Genomic DNA, 22,408 nt, shown 5'->3' with positions numbered 1-22,408 from the left:
TCATGACTGATCTGGCCATGGACTCGTCTCCACCTACCTGCCTTTTCCCCTTAACCCTTAATTCCCCTACTATGCAAAAATCTATCCAACCTCAAATATATTTACTGAGGTGGCCCCCACTGCTTCATTGGGCAGAGAATCCCACAGATTTACCATTCTTTGGGAAAAGCAGTTCCTCCTCATCTCCATCCTAAATTTACTCTCCCGAATCTTGAGGCTATGTCCCCCAGTTTTAGTCTCACCTTCTAGTGGAAACAACTTTCCTGACTCTATCATATTTATCCCTTTCATAATTTTATGTTTCTATAAGATCTCCTCTCATTCTTCTGAATTCCAGTGAGTACAGCCCCATGTGACTCAATCTCTCCCCATAGTCTAACTCACTCACTTAACCTATCTATATCTCTCTGCTAACTCTCAGCTATCTTCTGCACAATTTGCTTTTCCACTCAATTTAGTATTATCAGTGTGGTGAACTACATATACCTGTCTGGACTCGCCCCCCCCCCCCCCCCAACTGACTGCTCCTGTGGCTCCTCCCACAGACCCGATATAAAGGTGATTGGAGACACCGCCCTGCCCTCAGTCTCCAGGATGTAGTGTGGTGGTCAATTGCTGCTTGTTCTTTCTTCCAGCCAATAAAAGCCAATATCTTGCCTCAAGTCATCAAGAGTTATTGATGGTGCATCAATTTTATTGGCTGGAAGTTTTAAAACATGGAAAGCATTTTACGTCTGGAAAAATTAGACTTTGATCCTCAAAACTCAGAAGCAGCTCTTGCCTTTGAGCTCTGGCTTGCATGCTTCCAATCATACTTGGAGGAGGTTCGAGTGACTGAGCCCGCTATTATGCACAGAATCCTCCTTTCGAGGGTCAGCCCCAAAGTTCACTCACTTATCAGGGACCTGCCGACCTACCAAGGGGCACTGGACGCCCTCAAAAGACAGTACCTGCGGCTGGTGAACACTGTTTACGCAAGACATCGCTTAGCGACGCGGCGACAGTGACCCGATGAGTCGAGCGCCGAGTTTATCCGAGCCCTACACAAACTCCTCATGACACTCCTATACTAGGCGTCTCGCACGCGCATATACCAGGCGCCTCGTACACGCGTGAGGGATCACTGACGCCTAGTGGGCTGACACCTCCAGTTAGGCCGGAACCAGCACAACCACCATCTCTGGTGCAAGCACCACCGGCACCTGTGCTGACACCTCCAGTACAATCACCACCGGCCCCTGTGCAATCACATCTGGTGCTACGTAGATTGCAGCGACAGATTCCACCACCTGATAGACTTAACCTGTGAATATACTTGTAAGAAACTTCGCCCCATTGGGACTCTCTTTTAAAACAAAGGGGGGGGGGGGGGGAGGGTGAATGTGGTGAACTACATATACCTGTCTGGACACGCTCCCCCTGCTGACTGCTCCTGTGGCTCCTCCCACGGACCCCAGTATAAAGGTGATTGGGGACTCCGCCCTGGCCTCAGTCCCCAGGATGCAGTGTGGTGGTCACTTGCTGCTTGTTCTTTCTTCCAGCCAATAAAAGCCAATATCTCGCCTCACGTCTCCGAGAGTTATTGATGGTGCATCAATCAGCAAACATAGATACATTACACTCAGGCCCCTGTCCCAGATCCTCAATGCCTCATACCCCAGCGTTCTGAGGATGAGGCCCCTCTCACCTCACAACTCCCCTAATATGACTCCCTCTGAGCCACACTGCTCCCTTTCCACCATTTAATTAACACAACCCCTACTCCAGACATGTGTCTTCCTATCAACTAAAATAAAATAAATGCCCTCCCGTCCCTCTTCATTGATCCTCTCCTCTTCCACCCCCACCCATCACACTTGGCCTTGATATTTCTTCCTCCAGCCCTTTCTATATGTCTGGATAGGCTCCCCTTATCTCCCACTGTCCCCAAATCTTGGGCCTTGTGCACTAATAAATTTGCTGAAATTCACATTCATTTGAACGGCCGAGAAATTATGGGCTGTCTAACTTGAATTATGAGGTTCACGCAATGGCTAGAAAGTTTCATTTTAGCAGTTTACGAGCAACATATTGGACATGCTAGAATTATTGCTAAGCATATTTTAAAGGAAAAACATGCATGACCCTGTCTTTATACCATTGTCATTGATCAGAGATATACTGCATCTTCAGGGAATACATAGTGTGACAAGTTACTACTTTCAGCCACGCCCTGGGACTGGAGGTGACTATTTCAGTGGCTAAGTATTTTGTACAGAGATAATGCAAATCTTGTCACATTGCTCTACCTAGTGGTATGTTATGAGGTGTGGCAGTTAGAGAGTGGAAGCAGGCATGAGAGGGAGTGAAGAAGGGAGAATTTAATTCTAGAAGTTGGATCAGTTGATGTGAACATATCCTGCTTTAAAGAATTTTGCACTGTAAAGTTAAACATTAAGAAAGCAATACATATTTAATACAAAAATATAATTCAGCCATTTACAAATAATTACACTAATTCCACTTTCCTATTAGTTTAATTAATAATTAGGTATGCAAATTTCTGAAGCCATCCATTAATTAATTAGTCAGTTCCACCATCCATTGCAAAGCGTAGTTCATTCAGAAATTTGATATATATTCTCTTCTGCTGTTTGGTGCAAGTTAAGTCCCATGGAATTGTTTGAGCTGTGGATACAAAGAAGTATTTACACTAAATGTCATAAAAATGTAAGATTATTAGAATTTTTATTAAAATAGTTGTACAAAATATAAATTCTTACTTGCACTTTTTTCTGAGATTCTTCGCTGAAAGACAAAAACAGTGAGCGAGAAAGGTCAAGAGAGTAGTGCACATCAATCACAATAAGGAACTCATAGATTAACACCTACATTTTTGTAAACTATTTTAAGTCACTCATACTTTCACTTTTTGAATTAATCATCAATGTTGAAACAAAATAAAGTTTGCCAGATAAGGGTGAATGAAAGCAGCAACATAATGGGGAACCGCAATAAAATAAAACTTCAATTTCTAGGGTTGTTTAAGGGCAGCAGAGCTGCCATAGTATTTGCCTTTAACTCTCTGAGATCTCTCTGATGCCTGTCAGCAGCAACTAGTGGTTTTATTTAAATTGCACTAACCTGTACCAGTTTTTTTTTAGTGGTACCTCCTCCTCATCTCACCCTACTTTTTCTGCCACCCCTTACTTTCCTTCCCCAATTACTTCTGCCATGAAGTTTCATCAGATTTTGAGTACTCCTTTAATAATACCACATTCCTAAATTATCCAAGGGAGGGCATGGGAGAGTTTGTGAACTCTTGAGAGGGTAGGGTGTGCAAAAGTCTACTGTATGTAGGAAATGAGAATAGAACCAGCCACATTATCTCCTAGTCTTTACTATGGCCAGACAAATAGAAATCCAAGTGCATTGGTCCAACATGGACATAATTGAGCAAGAATTAATGCTGCATGCAGTATCGAAGTGCATGCATCCTTTCTCAAGTCAGACAGAACTTTAGGTTCCCCATTCAGTAGCACTTGGTTTATAGCCCGCTTTGCCAGTGATTCATGTGCTCATCCAGATGCTTCTTAAATGCTGCACGAATATCTGCCTCTACAATCAGTTCAGGCAGCACATTCCAGATTGTAGCCACCCTCAGGTGAAAATATCCTTCCACTAAAACCCTCTAAGTCTTCTACTCATCTTAACCCGAGCTCTTTGGTCTTAGTCATCTCCCCCATGGATGAAAGTTTCTTATTATGTGCCCTATTAACACCTCTCATCATTTTGTACACACTTTATTAGTCAATAATTTTTGCCACAACTACAATTTGTTTAATACCAATCATCATCAGTGGCTCAAGTGAGGATGATTCATCATAAACTGGCACCCCCTGCCCACCCACAAATCCAAAAGCTCCACTTACATTTCTTCAAGAAAATGATGGCAATTATTGAGGCCACAGTGATAAGCAACAGTAAACCAATGCTGAGATAAAGCGGATAGTTCATCTTTTTTTCTACCTAAAATGAAAAGACAAATTTCACTTCAGAAAATACAAACGTGAAACTAGGAAAACTTCTGGAAATTTTCAACAGGTCAGGCAAATTTTCCTTTGGAAAGGGAAACAAGAGATAACATTAAATGAAATAGTATTAAACCTGAAACATTAACATTGTTTCTCTCTTCACAGATGATGTCTAACCTGCTAATTATCAGTATTTTATGTAATACATTTCAGATGTTCAGAACCACACTATTTTGCAAATATAAACATAAATTTAAAATAATTTCAGCATTTAGTTACTGGAGGTTTAAACTAATATCGCAGGGGGGTGGGAACCCACACAGAAAAGAAGAGGGAAGTGATACAAAGACGAACGCTAGAGTTAGTGAAGAAAAAAAGAGTAGAGTGCATAAAAGTGAAAAGCAAAAATCGCATAAGTCACTAGATTCTAAAAGGACAATGAGTATAAGGGCACTTTATCTAATTGCCGGTAGTATTAGAAACAAGGTTAGTGAAGTTGTGGCACAGATCAGTACCAAGGCAAATGATTACAGGACCCTGGTTGCAAGGTGGAGATGACTGGGAACTAAATATCCAAGGGTATCAGGTAATACAGAAAGATAGGCAGGAAGGCAGAGGAAGTGGGTGGTGCTCTTGATTAGAGATGAGATCAGGACGATTGTGAGAGACCATACAAGATCTATGGAGCAGAATGTTGAGTCCATCTGGGTAGAGATTAAGAATAGTAAAGGGAAGAAACAAAAAATCACTGGTGGGAGTTGTCTATAGGCTACTTATACAAAATATTGCAGTGGCAGAGGCGATTAACCAAGAAATAACTGAGGCTTGTAAGAACGGAACGGCACTTGTCATGGGGGATTTTAACTTCTACATAGATTGGGTGAATCAGGTTGGTCAAGGAAGTCCTGAGGAGGACTTCATAGAATGTATCCGTGATGGCTTTCTTGAGCAGCATGTTAGTGAACCTGCAAAGGAAAATGATATCTTGGATCTAGTCCTGTGCAATGAGACAAGTAAGGTTAACGATCTTGTAGTCAGGGATCCTCTTGGAAAGAGTGATCATAGTATGATTGAATTTTGCATACAAATGGAGGATGAAATAGTTAGATCTAAAACTAGTGTATTATGGTTGAACAAGGGAGACTACAACGGGATGAGGGGGTAGTTGGCTAATGTGGATTGGGAGCACAGGCTATTTGGTAGGACAGTTGAAGAACAGTGGAATACTTTCAAAGAGATTTTTCTCAGTGCTCAACAAAAGTATATTCCAGTCAAAAGTAAGGACAGTAAGTGTGGGGAGAGCCAGCCCTGGATAACTAAGGAAATAAAAGATAGTATCAAATTAAAAGCTCATGTGTACAAAGTTGCAAAGAGTAGTGGGAGACTGGAGGATTGGGAAAACTTTAAAAAGCAACAAAGAACAACTAAACAAGAAATAAGGAAAGGGAAGATAGAGTATGAAAATAAATTAGCACAAAATATAAAAAACAGATAGCTGAAGTTTTTATAAATATATAAAGCAGAAAAGGGTGGCTAAAGTCCACGTAGGCCCCTTGGAAGACAAGAAGGGGAAATTGATAATGGGTGATAAGGAAATGGCTGAAACATTGAATGACTATTTTGTGTCGGTCTTCGTGGTGGTGGACACGTCCAATATGCTAACGAAGGATGTTATGGACAAAATAGGAGGTGACGACCTCAATAAAATCCCTGTCACTAAAGAGAGTGATGAGCAAACTAGAGGACCTGAAAGTAGATAAGTCCCCTTGTCCTGATGGCATGCATCCCGAGGTGCTGAGGGAATTGGCGGAGGGTGTAGTAGACGCGTTGGTAATCATTTACTGAAGTTCTCTAGACTCTGAGCAGGTCCCGGCAGATTGGAAAACAGCAAGTGTCACGCCACTTTTTAAAAAAGGATGTAGGCAAAAGACGGACAACTATAGGCCAGTTTGCTTAACATCTGTAGTCGGGAAAATGCTTGAAGCTGTCATTAAGGAAGAAATAGTGAAACATTTAGAAAGGAGTGGTTCCAGTAGACAGATGCAGCATGGATTCAGAAAGGGCAGGTCCTGTTTGACAAGCTTACTGGAGTTCTTTGAGGACCTAATGAGTGCAGTGGATAGAGGGGAACAGGTGGATGTTGTACATCTGTATTTCTAGAAGGCGTTCGATAAGGTGCTGCACAAGAGACTTATCAATATCATACAGATGCATGGAGTGGGAGGAAGTGTGTTGGCATGGATAGTGGATTGGTTAACCAATAGAAAGCAGAGAGTTGGTATAAACGGGTGTTTCTTCATTTGGCAGTCTGTGGTGAGGGGGGTGCCGCAGGGGCCGGTGCTGGGCATGCAGCCATTTACCATTTACTTTGATGATTTGGAAGAGGGGACTGAGTGTAGTGTAGCAAAATTTGCTGATGACACTAAACTGAGTAGAAAAGCAAATTGTACAGAGGATGTGGAGAGTCTGCAGAGGGATATAGATAGATTAGGTGAGTGGGCCAAGGTCTGGCAGATGGAATACAACATTGGTAAATGCGAGATCATTCACTTTGGAAGGAATAATAGAAGGGCAGATTATTATTTAAATGGTGAAAGATTGCAGTATGCTGTTGTGCAGAGGGACTTGCGAGTGCTTGTGCATGAATTGCAAAAAAGTTGGCTTGCAGGTACAACAGGTTATTAAGAAAGCAAACGGAGTGTTGGCCTTCATTGCTCGAGGGATTGAATTCAAGAACAGGGAGGTCATGCTGCAACTATACAGGGTATTAGTACCTGGAGTACTGTGTGCAGTTCTGGTCTCCATACTTGAGGAAGGATATACTGACTTTGGAGGCAGTGCAGAGGAGGTTCACCAGATTGATTCCAGAGATGAAGTGATTAACCTACAAGGAGAGATTGAGTCGCCTGGGGAATATACTCTCTGGAATTCAGCAGAATGAGAGGGGATTTTATAGAAACATACAAAATTTTGAAAGGGATAGATAAGATAGAAGTAGGAAAGTTGTTTCCATTGCAGGTGAGAATAGAACTAGGGGACATTGCCTCAAGATTCAGGTGAGAAGATTTAGGACAGAGATGAGGAGAAACTGTTTTTCTCAGAGTGGTGAATCTGTGAAATTCTCTGCCCAGGGAAGCAGTTGAGGCTTCTTCACTAAATATATTTAAGATATAGTTAGATACATTTTTACATAGTAGGGGAATTAGGGTTATGGGGAAAAGGCAGGTAGATGGAACTGATTTTATGGACAAATCAGCCATGATCTTATTGAATGGTGGGGCAGGCTCGATGGGCCAGATGGCCGACTCCTGCTCCTATTTCTTATGTTTTATCTTTCTCTAAATAGATTTCACAGATCACATCCTTATTAGTTTAACTGACCCCTTGTGAGCTAAATTTGACATCTGATGCTCCGTCTAATGGCCCTTTATGCTGGATCCACTGATCACAATAAAACTCAGTTTCGATCTTCTTCATCCAATCTCTTCAGCCATCTCCATTTAATACCCTCATTGAATATAATCAGGCCCAACTTTTGTATCTTTCATTATAATTGCTCATTTAATTCAGAAAGATCCAACATATCTGACTTGGCCACCAAGTGTATTTTATGAGAGAAAGGTAACTATATTCCTCCTGTAAAGAAAGAATTGTCAGTTTCTCTCTATGACTGATTGCAATCCCAATGAACTCTCAATCTCAGAAGCTGCATGATGTAGGGCTGCAAGTCCTTTTGATTACACTCTTCATTCACTAATGATGAAGAGAAATTTGCTGTTCTCCAATTGTAAATTACTGAAAATTTAAATAAGATTCCATATGCTGACATCAATATTAGGTATCCCAGTTGGAAACCATTTTCTCTCCCTTTAAATATATATAATTCTGTGACACCTCAAATAGAACAAGCCAAGTAGAAGGGAAGCTGCGTAGGTAGAATGTGGTTAACACAGGTAGGCTTATGAAGCTTTCCACAACAAAGGTAACATTTGAAACACTTACATGGTGAAGCTCCCCACCTCTATTTTTCAGGTACCACATATTAACCTCTTCAATATCCAGGTAAAATTTTTGCTTTGATCATTGTCTGGGTGCAAATTGGACTCAATATTAAATTAGTTTTGAGAATTGTTTTCTTTCCTCAACTCTCAGCATATACTTATTTCAACATGCCTGAGCCCAAATAAAAAAAGACAGCAATTCAGAATGCAATGTAAAAGAAATTCTTTAACTATTAATATATTTTTTTAAAATACCTTCTAATTTGGTTAAAGAATGTTTCTTCCTGAAATTAAGAATTTTATCCAAGCATGGATTTATTTGTTTGGTTTCAGTTAAAATTGCTTAACTTGTAGGATACATTGAAGCAATATAAAATAGCCTTTAGTATACCAAGTACTGTAACTAAATAACCAGCTAGAACTGGTTAATTGAACCCACAATGCCTCATGGGAATATACATCATGCCTCTACCTACCTAAAACTACAGTGTGTTTTAGCAAGTGCAATGTCTGAGGTCTTTGGTGAGTTTAAGGTAGCAGTAAAATTAAATACATTACTTAAGCTAAACGTTTTTTAAGACAGACATGGCAGGACAGATGGAAGTCATTGGGATCCATGGAGACTGTACATATAGCAAGTGTGCATAATTTCAGCTCTGAATTGATGAGCTGTCATCTAGGTTCAGACAGTGTGACTTGTCATCCAGATACTTTGATTCAGGATGTAGGGTAGCTGAACAGTGTGGCCACAGTACAGATGCACAGAAACCATTCAAGATAAAGGACTGGAAAGAAAAGTAGTGGAATAGAACAGTACAGATATGAGAGTAGATATCATTTTCTGTGGTTGCAAGCATGAGTCCTGAATATATGTGCCTGTTCTGTGCTTGGGTTATGGCCAACTCTTGAGGTTGAGGAACTTGGAGCAGGAAGGGAAAGAACCTGTTGTTGTAGTCCAGGTGGGAAACAATGATACAACAGGAAAAAGGATAAAGTATTTGAGCAGCTAGACTTGAAATAAGAAATCAAACCCACAAAGATGTTAATCTCTGGATTATCACCCAAATTGTGTGCGAATTCATCCAAGGTAAATATGATTAGGGAATTAAGGACAAAAAAAATTCCGCAGATGCTGGAAATCCAAAGCAACATACACAAAATGCTGGAGGAACTCAGCAGGCCAGGCAGCAGCTATGGAAAAGAGTAAACAGTCGACCAAGACCAAGACCCTTCATCAGGACTAGAGAGGGAGGACAGAAGTCTGAGTAAGAAGGTGCATGGAGAGGAGGAAGGAAGAAAGAAGTAGGGAATTAAATGACTGGCTCAAATATTAGCATGAGCAGAATAGGTTTCAATTCATGGGACACTGACACCAGTACTGGGGTAAAGAAGAAACTGTTTGACTGCGATAGATTTCCTTCAATCAGGGCCTCACTGAGTTGAGTAACAAAGGCTTTCATTTTTTTAAACTGTGGGCAGTGCACCCTGGGCATTTGAAGAACCTGGAAGTGGATCCACAGATTTTCATACAACATAGTACAGCACAGGACTGGATCCTTTGGCCCACGATGGTTGAGCTGAACTGCAACTAACTCTTCAAACCTTCTAAAGTTTGTACTAAGGATTCCATTCTCCTTTTGTAGAATTTTGCCAAAAGGCCAATAAATCAATATATAGTGCTTAATCGTTGCTGAGAGACCAATTTAATACAGCACCCATTCAAACACCTGCAATAGAATATACAATATTTTAGAAATGCTTTAGCTGTCAAGCAGTTTGAATGTTTGATGTATGCTTACTTTATTATGAATAGCGTTATGCTTATTGGTAGTAGCTGCGGAGCTCAGAATTCCTTCGGTCGTTCCAGCTGAAGAAGCTTCAGAGAGAGAAAAAAAAATCAAGTTAAGCATTGGAAGGCTGCTTTGTACCAAAGTGCCAAAACATTACTATTGTCAAAGATTCATTGTAAAAACAATTGTCAAAATAATGCCCAAAAGAAATTATATTTGTGTTGCTTTAAAACAGATCTTGCCGCTGGATTTTGTTTACAGCATCTCTACCCCCATCCAGTTTGTGGTGCAGGGCCATAGGAGCTATAGGCCAATCATGGTGCTTCATTTTTGTAAAACTACCAAAGACAAGACTGCGCTCTGCTCATCAACTACCTATAAATTGGCTTCTTGGATTACATCTTCTGGCTGTTAGTGCAATTAATTTATACTTCTACCTTCATAAAATTGGATCTGGTATTATTTTGGCACACAGAAATGTGTCAGCCACTGAAGGACATTTTATTTACCACTGACTTCCAGCACAAACTAGCTGCTCCCATATGTGCAATTGGTTTCCACTGAAATACACTATGACTGGACAGATGAGCAGTAGCCATTCAGAACAGGCCATGCTGGTGGCAGTGGAAGAGGGAGAATTCATATCCATGCACGAACCTTTCTGAACTCTGTCAGCCCACAGCTACAAACTCAGCAAGGATGAGTCTGCTGGTGGCTATTCAGTGGCCAAATCTTCTTCCAGGCCGGAGAAGGAGATATATTTGGCACCAGTTGTTGCATGAGGATAGTCAATGAAATATCGCATTCTTCCAGTTGGAATTCATCAGGGAGATTCAATATGCAACTATGAGGAACTACATGCTTCCTCAGGTTCTGAGTATCTTTGCCTGCATTTACATTGCCATGAATTCCTATATGCCAGCTCTCCTGTATAACGAAAACAAGAAGCCTCTCCTCCACAGTTTCCCTTGTCCATTCGTTCCTCCCCACTAATCTCCCTCCTGGCACCTGCAAGCAGCCTAACTGCTACACCTGCCCATTCACCTCCTCCCCTCCCCTCCATTCAGGTGCCCCAAACAGTCCTTCCAGGTGAAGCAACACTTCACCTGAAAATCTGCTGGTGTCATTTTTCGTGTCTGGTGCTCCTGGTGTGGCCTCCTCTACATTGGCGAAACCCATCGTAAATTGAGGAGCCGCTTCATTGAGCGCCTCCACTCCACCTGCCAGAAACAGACTTCCTGGTAGCCAGACATTTTAACTCCCATTCTGATATGGGCCACTATCTAGGTGGAGCAGCAACACCTTATGTCCTGTCTGTGTAACCTCCAACCTGATGGCATGAATATCAATTTCTCCTTCCGATAAAAAAAATCCCCCCCCACCTTTCTCTATTCCCCACCCTTGCCTGTTACCACTTCTCAGCTGCCTATCGTTACCTCCTGGGTCCTCCCCTCCTTCCCCTTCTCCTGTAGCCCACTCTCCTATCAGATTCCTTCCTCTCCAGCACTTTACCTTTCTTACCCACTTGGCTTCAGCTATCACTTTCTAGTTAGCCTCCTTCCCCTACCCACCTTTTTACTCTGGGCTCTTCCCCCTTCCTTTTCAGTCCTAAAGGAGGGTCTCGGCCCAAAACATTGTCTGCTTATTCATCTCTAAAGAGGCTACCTGACCTGCTGAGCTCCTCCAGCATTTTGTGTGTGTTGCTCAGGAATTTAATTTCCTCAACATTCAGCAATCATAAACAGCAAACTAGTTCCATCCTGCATACTGATCTCACAATGCCTTCTACATTTAAGCCACCATGACAAGTAACAATACTGACCACTGTTGTTCTTGCCACTTTCACGGGCTCAAGTAACACAATGATTTCTGACACCTCACCATTCTAAGGAGCAAGAGGGTGAAGAAAATTTTTTTAGAATTTAACTATTCACATAGAATGCTTATTCCTAATTGTCCCTGAAATGAGGAGCTGGTTAAGAATCAACCTCCGGAGACACACCTAGACTGGATAAGGATTTTCTTTACTGAAAATCACTTGTGAATCAGATGCTTTTTTTAAAAAAATATAACCAAAATTACAGTTACATCATTATTGAAACAAGGTTTAAAAAGTAAAATAAGTATTTACTTAATTGCTCAAATCCAAGTATTCCATCTACCATGATGGATGTGAACCCAGAATATAGAACATTACAGTACAGGATCAGGTCCTTTGCCCCATGATTTCTGTGCCAACCAAACCAATCCCATCTTCCTGCGTGTGGTATGTATCCCTTCATTCCCTGTCTGTTCATGTACTTGTCTAAATGTTGATCACGTATCTGCTTCTACAACTTCCCTCAGCAGTGCATTCCAAGCATCTGTCATTCTCCTTGTAAATCTCCTTTAAACATCCCCCCTACCTTTACATACACAACACTTCCATCCTGGGAAAAACACTCCAACACACCTCCAAAACTAACGAGAATCAGAGTTAACATCATCAGCATACAACATGAAATTTGTTGTTGTTGCAGCAGTAGAATTGAATACTTAACGAGATCAAACATGAATTACAGTAAATATATAAATAATTATAGTAAAATAGAAATAAAACAAAGTGAGATAGTGTCCATGGTTCAATGTTCATTCAGAAATCGAACGGCAGAGGGGAAGAAGCTGTTCCTGAATTATTGAATATGTGCCTTCTGGCTTCTGTACCTCCTTCCTCATGGTAACTACAAGAACAAGGCATGACCTGGATGATGGTGGTCCTTCTGAAGGCATTGTCTTTTGAAGATGTTCTTAATGTTAGTTAGGATCGTGCCCATGATGGAGCTGGCTGAGTTTACAACTCTCTGCAGCTTACTTCGATCCTGTGCAGTAGAACCCACCCCCATACCAGACAGTGATGCAGCCAGTCAGAATGATCTCCACAGTGCATCTACTGATGGACAATAGTCCACAATTCCAGCTTCTCATCCAGTAATCTTTAGACTGTTACTGCAGCTTGTCAATCTCTGGGGGGTCACCTTTCCTTTACAGAAGGATGTTCATGATACATGTGCTTTTATGACTAATTTGGTAGTTTCATAATTACTGCAATAAGGCTTAAGGTATAAAAGCAGAATTTAATTCAGCCTCTATTCAGCAACAATCCTACACCTTCGCTTCCCATTTTCACACAATCTTTCTTTCTCCCCAGTCACATTACAAAAACAGAAGTTACCACAAAATAAGCTTTTAAACCAAGATTTAGAAACAAAGTATCGCTACATTTCATAGAGGGGTCCACTGGTCTCATTGGGACACCAGTCTCTGTGGGCCTCTGTGTTGCCTTCATCCCAGCGATGCTGTACTATTGCTGGAAAGTTGGTGACTTATGGCGCAAACTGCAGATGGCCTCAGGGGATGACTACATCATCTCAACGTAGGCTATAGCACTATGGCAGGTTGCTGATGAGCAACGGTGAGGGCTCTGGCCCAGTGCCAGTGGCAGGGTAATTCAAAGGTCAAATAAACTTATTATCAAAATAAGTATGTTATATTACCTTAAGATTAATTTTCTTGCAGGCATTTGCAAGGAAAAGTAGAATTTTATGGAAAAGCTACACACATAAAGACAGACAAACAACCAATGTGCAAAAGGAAACAAATTCTGCAAATAAAAATAATGACGAGAGTCCTTGGAAGTGAGTCTGAACTGATTATCTGACCTGCAGAGTGGTGGCGAATGAAGCTAATCACACTGGCTCAGGAAGGAGCCTGCAAGGACTAACTACCAGAACTTGGTGGCATGAGACCCAGGGGTTCTGTACCTGCCAGATGGTAGTGGAGAAAAGGCATGGCCTAGATGGTGGGGGCCTGTAATCAGACTCACTCTTTACAACTCATGTTCTTAATTTTATATCTGTACAATTTGTCTTCCTTTGCACATTAATTGCCTGCCACTCTTTATCTCGGCATTGTTTGTATATCCTATTGTATTTCTTTATTTTTCCTGAAAATACCTGCAATGAAAATGAATCATTGTAAGGTATACATAACCAGATGATAAACTTACTTTCAACTTTGATAGATTCTGCTTTCTTGTGGCAGCTTCTATGTAAATACTCTCAATGGTCAGGAAGGCTTTGCCTGTGATGCACTGGGCTACATCCACCGTTTTCTGAAGCCTTTCCCTTTCCTGTTCATTGGTGTGTCCATACCAGGCTATGATGCAACCTGTTAGGATATTACCCACTGTACAGCTATAGAGGCTTGTCAAAGTTTTGGTGACACGCTTCTAAGAAAGAAGAGGTGCTGTCGTGCTTTGTGTGATAACATGCATACTGGTCCCAGCAGAAAGTTCAAAATAAATTTGTTACTAAAGTACATGTGTTATCACATACAACCCTGAGATTTTCTTGTGGGCATACTCAATAAATCCAACAAACCATAATATAATCAATGAAAGACCACACCAACTTGGGCATTCAACCAGTGTGCAAAAGACAATAAACTGTAAATACAAAAACAAATCAATAGATATCAAGAACATGAGATGAAGAGTCCTGAGATTGTGGGAACTTTTCAATGATGGGGCAAGTGAAAATGAAGTTATCCACTTTGGTTCAAGAGCCTGATGGTTGAGGGAAAATGACTGTTCTTCAGCACGGTGGTGAGAGCCCTGGGCCCCTGTTTCCTCTTTCTGATGGCAGCACTGAGAAGTCATTACCTGGGTGGTGGTTGTTCCTGATAATGGATGCTGCTTTTTTGTGACAAAGCTCCATGTTAATGTGCTCAGTGGTAGGGAGCACTTTACCCATGATTAACTGAGCCAAATCCACTAATTTTTCTAGGATTTTCCCATTCAAGGGCATTAGTGCTTCCATACCAGTCTGACATGCATCCAGTCAATATACACTCCACCAAGCATCTATAGAAGTTTGTTGAAGTTTTAGATGTGTTGCCAAATCTTCACAAGCTTCTAAGGAAGTAGAAGTGTTGCTGTGCTTTCTTCATAATTGCACATGTGCTGGGCCCAGGACAGGCCCTCCAAAATGATAACACCGAGGAAATTAAAGTTGCTGAACTTCTCCACCTCTGATGAGGTCTGGCTCATAGCCCTCTAGTCTCCTCCCCCTGAAGTCAATTATCAGCTCCTTGGTCTTGCTGACATTGTGAAAGAGGCTGTTAGAACACCAGATTTTCAATCTCCCTTCTATAAGCTGATTCGTCGCTACTTTTGATTTGGTGTCAGCAAACTTGAATATGGCACTGGAGCTGTGCTTAGCCACACAGTCACAAGGGTGAAGTGAGCAGAGAAGGCGGCTAAGCACACAGCCTTGCTTTTTGCTGGTGGAGGTTGTGAAGGAGATGTTGTTGCCAATCCGAACTGACTGAGATCTGCAAGTGAAGAAATCAAGTCTCCAATTGCACAAGGAAGTATTAAAACCATGGTCTTGAAACTTATTGATTAGTTTTGAGGTGATGATGGTATCGAATGCCAATCTGTAGTCAATAAAGAGCATAGTGATGCATGCATCTTTACTGCCCAGATGTTCCAGGGTTGAGTGAAGACCTGGTAAGCAAATTAGAGCAGATCCAAATCACCTTTCAGCCAGGAGTTGATACATTTCATTGCCAAACTTCAATACACTTCATCACTGTAAATGCAAGAACTTCTTGATGACAGGTATTGAGGCAGGTTACCACATTTTTCTTAGGCCCTGGTATAACTGAATCCTGCTGGTATCTCCAACTACCAAAGCGAGAGGATAAAGATCTCAGTGGACACTCCAGACAGTTGATCAGCGCAGATCTTCAGTACTTGGCCAAGTGCCCCATTTCGGCTTCTCTTATGTTCACCCTCCTGAAGGCTGCTCTCATGTCAGCCTCAGACAGAAATCACAGGATTGTTGGGAAGTGTGGGAGTTTGTGATGGCTCATCCAGGTTTGAGGGTCAAAGCATAAAAGGCATTGAGCTCATCTGGAAGCAAAGCTCTGTTGTCTTCCATTTTGCTGGCTTTACTTTATGAGGTGACAGCATTTAAGCCCTGCCATATCTGCCAAGCATCCTTCATTGATTCAAGTTTAGTCCAGAATTGCCACTAGTCCATGAGATGGTCTTCTAGATATTGTACCTGGACCTCTTGTAAATTTCTTGGTCATCAGACTTGAATGCCACAGTTTTAACCCTCACCAGATTGTGGATATCATGGTTCATCCAGGGCTTCTGGTTGGAGAAGACTCTGAATGATTGTGTGGGGAAACACTTGTCTATGACTTTTCTTTATAAAAAGTCTGTGACAACCATGATCCCCAGATGAGTCCTTGAACACAGCCCACTCCACCAACTTGAAGCAATCCTACACCTGCTAGTCTGCCTCCCATGATGCCCTCTTGGTTGTCCTAATATCTGGAACTTTGCTCTTTAACCTCTGTCTGTATGGAGGTAGGAGAAGGACAGCCAAGTGATCATATTTACCAAAACATAGTCTGGGCATAGAATGGTAGGCATTCATTATCTTATAGCACTAGTCTAATGTGTTGAGATCTCTAGTGCTACAGGTTATATGCTGATGGTAATTGGGCAGGGATTTCTTCAAACAAGCCTGGTCTAAGTCCCCGGCTAGGATTTTAATTGCGTTGGATTGGACTGTTTCTGGTTTGGAGACGGCATTGTTCAGTGTTTCAAGCACTGATTATAGTCAGCTGCTGGTGGTACGTAAACTCCAGTAAAAATCATGGATGGGAACTTCCTAGGTAAATGGAATGGATAGCATTTGATCACTGGATGTTCAAGGCTGGGGAAACATGAGTTCAATAAAACCACCACATCAGAGCACCACCAGGAGTTTATCATGAAACACCCATGTCCACCTTCTGCCTTTTCCAAATGAGCTGTTCAGTCCATCCTGTGAATGGAGAAGCTTTTGGGTCTGATTGCCTTATCTGGTGTGCTGGGAGTAAGCTATTTCTCCATCCAACGTACAACAACAATCTCATTTTCTTCAGATATAGCAATCTTGCTCTCCAGTGACTGCACATTTGCTAACACAATGCTGGGTAGAGGAGGTCTCATTCCTCTCTTTCATTCTGGCTTGGAGCCCACCACCACTTACAGCCATGCCAATTAACCTTCAGCCACTTAAAGGTACTGTGCCTGCTTGCTGAAGAGTTATGTTCACGGAGTCATTCAGAAGATCATGAAATCTGTAGTTCATAAGTTGATTTAAAAGTACATTGCTTAAAGGGAAATTACATGCTGCAGATAGCGGTGAGAGTACTTCAACAGAGGTATATGTACAAGTATTGTACATAGCCCACAGAAAGTTGCTATAGTTCACCGGCACCATCTTAAGACAGAGCCTCTGATATGTTAACAGCAAGGAACTTGAATTTGCTGACCCTCTCCAGCTCCAGTCCCTAATGAGGAATGGCTCATGGACTGTTAGCTGTTTCTTCCTGTAGTGAATAATCAGCTCTAGTTTTGCTGACATTGAGTGAGAGGTTGTTGTTGTGCTACCACTCAAACAGATTTTCAGTCTCCCTCCTATGTGCTGATTCATCACCACCTTTGATTCAGCCACATTAGTGGTGTCATGTAAATATAGCATTGGAGCTGCGCTTAGCCACAGTCATAATTATAAAGCGAGTAGAACTAGGGGGCTAAGCACACGAGCCTGCAGTGCACCTGAGCTGATGGTGTATGTGGAGCAGATGCTGTTGCTGATCTGTACGAACAGTTGTCTGACAGTGATCCAGTTGTACAGGGGGGTGCTGAGGCCCAGGTCATGCAGTTTAGTGATGAGTTTCAAGGGGATGATAATCAATGAAGATCATCCCGATGTATGCACTTTCATTGGCCAGGTGTTCCAGAGTTGAGTGAAGAGGCAATGAAATGGCATCTGCTGTTGATCTGTTGTGACAGCAGGCAAATTGGAACAGATCCAGGTCACCCCTCAGGCTGGAGCTGATGTGCTTCATGACCAACCTCAAAGCACTTCGTCAAGGTGAATTAGTGCAAACTTCTTCAAAGGGGCCAAGTCCAAGTTGATGAAACCAGTACCTGGGCGGTCCTCAAAATCTGGGACTTCACCCCTGCCTCCTGAAGAAACAATCTTGGTTTTCGTGGCCTGCACTCAATCAGCCTGCAGGTGAAGCTACAATGGCGACTATTAGACACTTCTTACTAGACTGCACAGTGACGTATGCTTGGCAAAAATGGGGCATCCAAGCTGCCTTTTTATTCTCTAAGTCTGTGCGTGGAGCTCATCACCACTTACACAATGGAAATAGGAATTCAATACAAAAGTCTCTGCCCAGCTTAGATCCAGACTCCTTCCAGCTCCATGGCATCAAGTACAATGCTACATTGGACTTCATTGTGTACCAAGCACTTCATTACACAGACCCAAAATCAATGTCCTCTCCCAGTCCTATATTCCTAGCATTTAACCACTACTTTTCAGTTGGCTTCATTGGGAAGACTATATTGTTTGCATATCCAATGGCAGACATGCTGTTCAGCACTGTAAAAGAAACTGATTAGCAATATACAGAGTTTTTTAAAAGTTAAACTTTTCAAAGCCCCTGAAAATATTGCAACATTCTCATTTCGTTCCTGAAATCATGCCCACGACCACTCTCAGTGGAGAAGGTGCAATTGGGATAAAGCTGAGAATCCCGAGCCCATGTTTCAGAAGTCCTACACAACCAATGGAAGGACAACACTATTTAAAAAAAAATACCCACAGCGTGCATCACCTATAGTGGGCTCAGTCACCACAAAATACTCAGGAACCCGAAGGACTGCTCAAGAAGATGAAACAACAATTTCCATGGTCTGAACAATTGAAGTTCTCAGTTACATCATGACTTTCAGGGGATCTTACCATCAGCTGCTCTTGGCCCTGCCCTGGCTCCATACCAATCATGCAGAGTCCCTCTTTATGCCATCTCCTGAACTGGGCAACATATCAAGGGAGAGGTGCTCATTTATATTCCATTGGCTTGTAAGTCAAAAGATTTGGCTGATTACGAAAGATAAAGTCAGCTATAAAGATAAACAAACCTTTTAAAATGTAGGTTTCCAATTATTGAGATTAAAATTATGTGTTTGTACAAATTGTGGGTTGCAAGTTTGAGATGTGTAGCCGTGGTAAATACCCAAGAATTTGGAAGTTGTTCACTGGCAGAGATTAGTGCAAGTCATGCCATTGTACCAAACTGAATAATTCGAGATTAGTTTTGCAGTTGATTTTAATTATGTCTTTTGGGCTTTAACCCTGCCATTGATTTCCAAAAATCATATGAATTAGGAGCAGATAATTTTGAGTGCTTACTGTAGGTGGCCCTTTTCATCTTCTCTGTGCATTTTCCAAAGCATGACTTGAAAGGTCATCAGTTTCCCATATTAGTTTAATTTACAAAATGCCTGACACTCACTCCAATTTCAATACAGTTTCTTTTAATTGGTGCTGGTCTCAAACTACATTGGCCCTCTACTGGATCATTAAGCTAATTACAACTGTGGTTAGTTGGTTGGACAATACAATTATTCTTTAAACTCAGTTTTGTGATCTGGTCATTGCCCATCCCAAACAGCCACTTGAGAACATAATGACAAGCTGCCTCTTGAACCACTGGGTCCATTTCTGTTATGTACTCCAAGACGACACGGATGGGAGGGGTACAGAGGGCTATGGTTCTGGTGTGGGTCCATGTGACTAGGCAGATTAACAGTTCAGAAAAGACTACATGTGCCTACTTCTGTAATGTATTGCTCTATGACTCTTTGATAAGTGACTTGTCAGCATTTTCCCCTTGCCAAGTGATTCATTTCAATGGAAAATCTCGTTATTTCTAACTCATACTTAATATGTTGTTGGTGACTGCGGTCCTTTTGGCAAAGGTTCTCCGGCAGTACTGCCAGGAAGGGGTTTACAGGATTTAAAGCCAGTGAGAATGAAAGAATTCTTAAAGACCTGTTGTCTGTTCTCATTGGTGATAGAGTTTGTGCGTTTAGGAACTGTATAATAGATGAGGAACTGCAGTGCATTTTGTAGATGGCACACTGAACACAGCACAACCACTGCACACAAAGGAACATTTTGGGAGATCAACAGGGTGCCAGTCAACAGAGCTGTCTTGTCCTGGAAGGTGTTGGAATTTGAGAATTGCTGATGTTGCAATCATTGCGGACAACTGGAGAGCTTTTCATCACATTGTGATGAAAAATTTTCATGCATTGTGATGAAACGGAAAATCCTTGGGGAAGATCAGGAAATGACTCCTGAATTATAATAAACAAGCCACCTTCAAACTGTAGGCCAATAGGCATATCCAAGACTTGTTTAAGCTGCCTTGCTGCTACTTTGTCAGTTTGCTACTGAGGAAGTGCTACAAATAGATCAAAGGTGGTAACAGTTAAACGCTCATTTTCATGCTCCAGATAGTGTTGAGCGCTGAATGTTTCACTTACAAGCACATAAAGAGTAATCCGTCGTGTTGTTCTAACACTGGGTACCTATAAAAAGAATGAGCCTCACCAATACTGTGACTTTTGCTGAAAGCTCTCAAATGGTGACACGAATTAAGCAGCTAATGTGCAGAAATCTGGGAACCAGCATTATTCTAGATTCAAACTAAACACAACTTATCCCCAACGTTACAAAAGTTCTTTGCATTTGGATACGTCAGTGAGAGGCTTCAGCTATATAATAAACCTAACAGACACTCAATGATAATCATTCTAAGCTGAAGCCATCCATCTCTTGAGTCACTGACTTGAGATATGCACCCTGTGGTGGGTGAACTGTGGTGTGTTTTGATTATGAAATCAAATGCTTTAGGAGACACTTAAATGTGATAGATTGTGTGTGCACAAAAGGTAGGCCTGTTCTGCATTAATCAATCATTTTGGACAAGGCCGCTGATTTCTTTTTCTGTTGACTTTATGTAGGTATTGCTGCCAAGGCTGGCATTTGTTATCTATTCCTAACTGCAGTAAACTCAAAGGGTTACTTGGCCTTTTCAGTCACCTCACATCTGTGGGTTATCAGTCATACATAGAACAATTTAGCCAAGAGCAGCAGACTTACGGAACCAGCTAGGTTTTCTAAGATCCCAGTACTTTCACGGCCCCTCATTTCCGAAGCTAGCTTTTTATTCCAGATCTTTTAAAATCAAGGGATTTTAAATTCCATGATGCGCTGGAATAAAATTCAATCATGTCTCAAGATCAGAAATAAGATTATTTCACATTTTCCAGCATCTACAGTTTTATTTTCATGTCCCAAGATCACTTATCCAGAATTTCAGCCAGTGACTTAAACTATATGCTTGACATGTGATTTAAACTCTTGGGTGACCAGTCTGAAAGTCTCATTGGTAGAACAGGTGAAGCTATATTAGGATCTTCATTCCAATTTCTGGCACCACTCTTTGCAATCTGATACTTCTTGTACATCAAAGCAGAACAGTTGCAGCCAGAGCTAATTAAAAACAAACTTTATTTCCAAGTTTAATTATCGAAATCACCTCAAAAAAGGCCGTAGATCAGATTACATATAAACAGTTATCTTCACCGCATCAAATTGCTGAAACGAGCCGCTCATCATCTTGGTAATTGACGAGTGAAGTAAAGACTGACCCACTTTGCTTTTCTTGCACAGAGATCCTCAGCTAAATGTAGGAGCCATTAACAGACCTGGACAAAATGGACTAACTAGGCCACTGTCCAAACAAATGCAGACTATCACAACTCCAAACTGCAACTTTGAATGTGCGGAGATTGTGACTGACTGACCAACCACTAGCAAAAGCAATTTTTCTGAAGTTGTCTCATAGGACCATCACACAGCAAATTCCACATAACTGACAACTTTAATGACATTTGTCCACCGGTTAACCACTAGAGTTCAGGTTTTGTCCCTGAGGATAAGAAAACCCTCAGAAAATGCAAATGTTTATCTTGTGGGTGACACAGGAAAACGAGATCTGCACAACTTACTCAAGTTAGGCTAACCCAATAAAGGTCATGCATGAAATTCATGCTGCCTGCTCATTGTTATTTTCACATTAGCCAGCTCTGACTGCAAAGTTCAATGCTTTTTGTGTCAGCACAGGATGCAATTTTGAGTCACTCAACCCTCTGCCCAAACTTGTGATAAATGGAAATTGATTTTTGTTTTGTCTCCTCTATTACAATTACAACACCATGAGCTAAACCCACTACATTAAGCATACTTTCCTAGGACCAATAATTCCCATTGGTCACTTGTCCAAACAAGCTCCAAACAGAACTGATCTTGTATAGAGTCAGAGTATGCTCTGTGCTTCTGGTTGATCTTTCATCAATTTTGTTATAGTTACTCTTCTATAGATTTAAAGAGTATGCCCACATGATGAATCTCAGAGCTGTATATGATGTATATGTACTTTGATAATAAAATTTACTTTGAACTTTGAAATAATTAAATTCCATGTCACTCTCCACAAGAGACAAAAATATACATTAGCGTTTTCAATATGACCCCACATTATCTAATGAACAGTATGCAAGATAACCATTTCACGATATCAACATGTGACAACAAATACACCAATACCAATTCCAGTGAAGACCTCACCCATT

General features: G+C 41.4%; 1 protein-coding gene across 3 annotated transcripts in view; it reads right to left on the bottom strand.

Moving 5' to 3' along the window:
- Window positions 1-2,426: 2,426 nt before the first annotated feature.
- LOC132405377 (hepatitis A virus cellular receptor 1 homolog) overlaps window positions 2,427-22,408 on the bottom strand; it is a 96,558-nt gene continuing 76,576 nt past the window's right edge. For all 3 annotated transcript variants that reach the window (XM_059990135.1, XM_059990136.1, XM_059990137.1), the window contains 4 exons: window positions 9,814-9,890; window positions 3,912-4,008; window positions 2,763-2,787; window positions 2,427-2,667 (listed from right to left, as the gene is read on the bottom strand). In XM_059990135.1, coding sequence (XP_059846118.1) covers window positions 2,598-2,667; window positions 2,763-2,787; window positions 3,912-4,008; window positions 9,814-9,890 — 269 coding nt within the window. In that variant the 3' untranslated portion in view covers window positions 2,427-2,597. The remainder of the gene's footprint in view (window positions 2,668-2,762; window positions 2,788-3,911; window positions 4,009-9,813; window positions 9,891-22,408) is intronic.

Source organism: Hypanus sabinus, chromosome 15, assembly GCF_030144855.1.
Source record: "Hypanus sabinus isolate sHypSab1 chromosome 15, sHypSab1.hap1, whole genome shotgun sequence".
Taxonomy (NCBI): Eukaryota; Metazoa; Chordata; class Chondrichthyes; order Myliobatiformes; family Dasyatidae; genus Hypanus; species Hypanus sabinus.
The sequence above is the reverse complement of the archived record's forward strand: the minus strand, read 5'-3'. Positions and strand labels throughout refer to the sequence as shown.